At 38.2% G+C, this 2,183-nt stretch overlaps 1 protein-coding gene across 1 annotated transcript; it reads right to left on the reverse strand.

The window, feature by feature from the left end:
• Window positions 1-403: 403 nt before the first annotated feature.
• LOC116038059 (G2/M phase-specific E3 ubiquitin-protein ligase-like) lies at window positions 404-1,411 on the reverse strand. The gene is made up of 2 exons (XM_031282260.2): window positions 903-1,411; window positions 404-761 (listed from the first exon to the last, which is right to left on the reverse strand). The coding sequence occupies exons 1-2, from the start codon at window positions 1,132-1,134 to the stop codon at window positions 580-582; spliced, it is 414 nt and encodes a 137-aa protein (XP_031138120.1). The 5' UTR covers window positions 1,135-1,411; the 3' UTR covers window positions 404-579.
• Between the last annotated feature and the right edge of the window lie 772 nt (window positions 1,412-2,183).

Here is a 2,183-nt window from a genome sequence, read left to right on the forward strand (position 1 = left end):
TTTAAATTATCATTATCTGGTGGGCTTGCTGCTTTGAAAGTACAGCTAGCACCAACTCAGAGGAACAAGGAACATTTAAATCAAGCAGCAGAACATTTAAGGTCAAAAACAACCTTGTTGGACGAAATAAAAGACTTTATTTTCAATGAAACTGTTACGAACAGAATTCTAGAAACTGTAGACTCACTAGCTGATGACAGTAACCATGGCATTCAATTATTTTTGGGCCTGGTGAACTCTATCAGTGAACAAGTTCATTAGTGTCAAGGCAATTAATAAAGGTTAATAAAAGGCCAGTGACAATTTCTGCTTCACAATGTTGAACAATAAAATAAAATAACAAAATGGTTTCCTTTTTAGTCAAATGATTATTCCATTTTCAATTGTTTAAACAATATATTAATAATGTATTAGGAAATAGTGACTTATTGACAACGATGCCTCATCAATTTAGTCAAGTTCAACAGGCAACAGATTTTAATAATGTATGTTCAGGAGTTCTCGGAAGTCATTCCTGACCAAATCCCTGAGTGTTTTTTAATGCAAAATCCATAGTTTCCTTGAAATCCTCGAATTCTTTCAGGACTGGCAACCGCAGGCAGTTAATGCATGTGTTTGCGGTGGTAAATGACGGCCTTGTCTGAGGGGCAGCTCATGGAGAAAATCCACTGAAGGTCGTGGGGAGAAGCCCAGGGGTGGAATTGAATTTGCTCCCGTCGCAAAGGCCAGGATACCCCCAAGTTGCAAGGGTCCCTCTTGCTCTGAAAAAGAAATACACCAAAGAACACCAAAAAAGAAATTAAACCTTGCATGTAGACAACTTTTAAAAAGGAGGGAAAGACAAAGACAGACAGAAGGGCATATGAAAAGATTTTTATTCCATAACTAGCAATAATACTTACCCTCAACATCCAGCAGGTAGTCCCTCCAAAATGCAACCACACATTCCTCTGCCCTTCTTTTGTTGCTGCCCACTGCTGACAGTCGAATTTCAAAGAGCTGTTCTAGTACATCAGCTGTGAGTGGGGATGGCTCGTGACTAAACAGCGGTCTGAAAGCATCTGGCTGCATTCTTATTGCATCAAGAACACCAAGGGTCTTCATCCCCTCCCTGAATCTGTAAAAATGTATCATGAGAAGATACAAATATCTGTTTTCAAATTGGATAAATTATCACACAGCACATGAAAGGGATGACTTACATGACAGTTCAGTGTTTTTGATTATGCAAAAAGGCCTTGTCATTGACAACTATCTAAAACGTGATGTTCTTTAAGTTATTTTATATGATACATGCAAGCCTTTATTCGGAGTGTTTGTAAGGTTGTACACTGGCTTTTAAAAATATATGTTGAAATCTTTAATTATTCTTAACCCTTGTAAGGTGTTCGGGTCTGTGGGACCCATTTTCAATGTTTGCTAAAAGAAACATTATGCTATTTATTATTTCTTCTAACTCAAACTCACTGGCCTTGGCTCATTTTCTGTGAAGAACATAAACAATAACTTATTTTCAATGACTGCACACGGTACACCCCCCTACACATAACTATTACGTATGAGGTGTGAGGTGGACCCGAGTGTAATTATTACACTGGGCAGTAAACTGTAATAACCCAGCAGTATTAATAATTGTACGTGCTATGAAACTTAACTGTGTCCTCCTCCTAATTGGGCCTGCTGTTTGTGTGTGTGTGTGTGTGTGTGTGTGTGTGTGTGTGTGTGTGTGTGTGTGTGTGTGTGTGTGTGTGTGTGTGTGTGTGCGCGCATCTCTTTGTGTGTCTGTACGTCTGTATGTGTGCGTGTCTGAGTGTAGGTGCTATGATATGATAGGTGCTCATTGTAATAAACATACATAAACGTGGATTGCACTTTTTAATATTTATAATAATAATAATAATAATAATAATAATAATACATTTTATTTATATAGCACTTTTCATGGTACTCAAAGACACACACAGATAGGCTAAACATCGTCACCCAGTCAGATGATTGCAACTCAGCTAGCTAGCCAGCCGATGCTAGAGCTTTCTCATTTAACGCTATCTTTGCTGTAAACAGCCTACTCTGATGTCTCCTTACCCAAAGATAGGCGAAATCCAATAAATGCAGAACTACACTGTAATAAGCTGCGCATTGAATAGCAAATTACAATGTGTTTGAAATGGAATAACAGGAGC

The sequence above is a fragment of the Sander lucioperca genome, unplaced genomic scaffold, assembly GCF_008315115.2.
Source record: "Sander lucioperca isolate FBNREF2018 unplaced genomic scaffold, SLUC_FBN_1.2 Unpl_8, whole genome shotgun sequence".
Lineage (NCBI taxonomy): Eukaryota > Metazoa > Chordata > Actinopteri > Perciformes > Percidae > Sander > Sander lucioperca.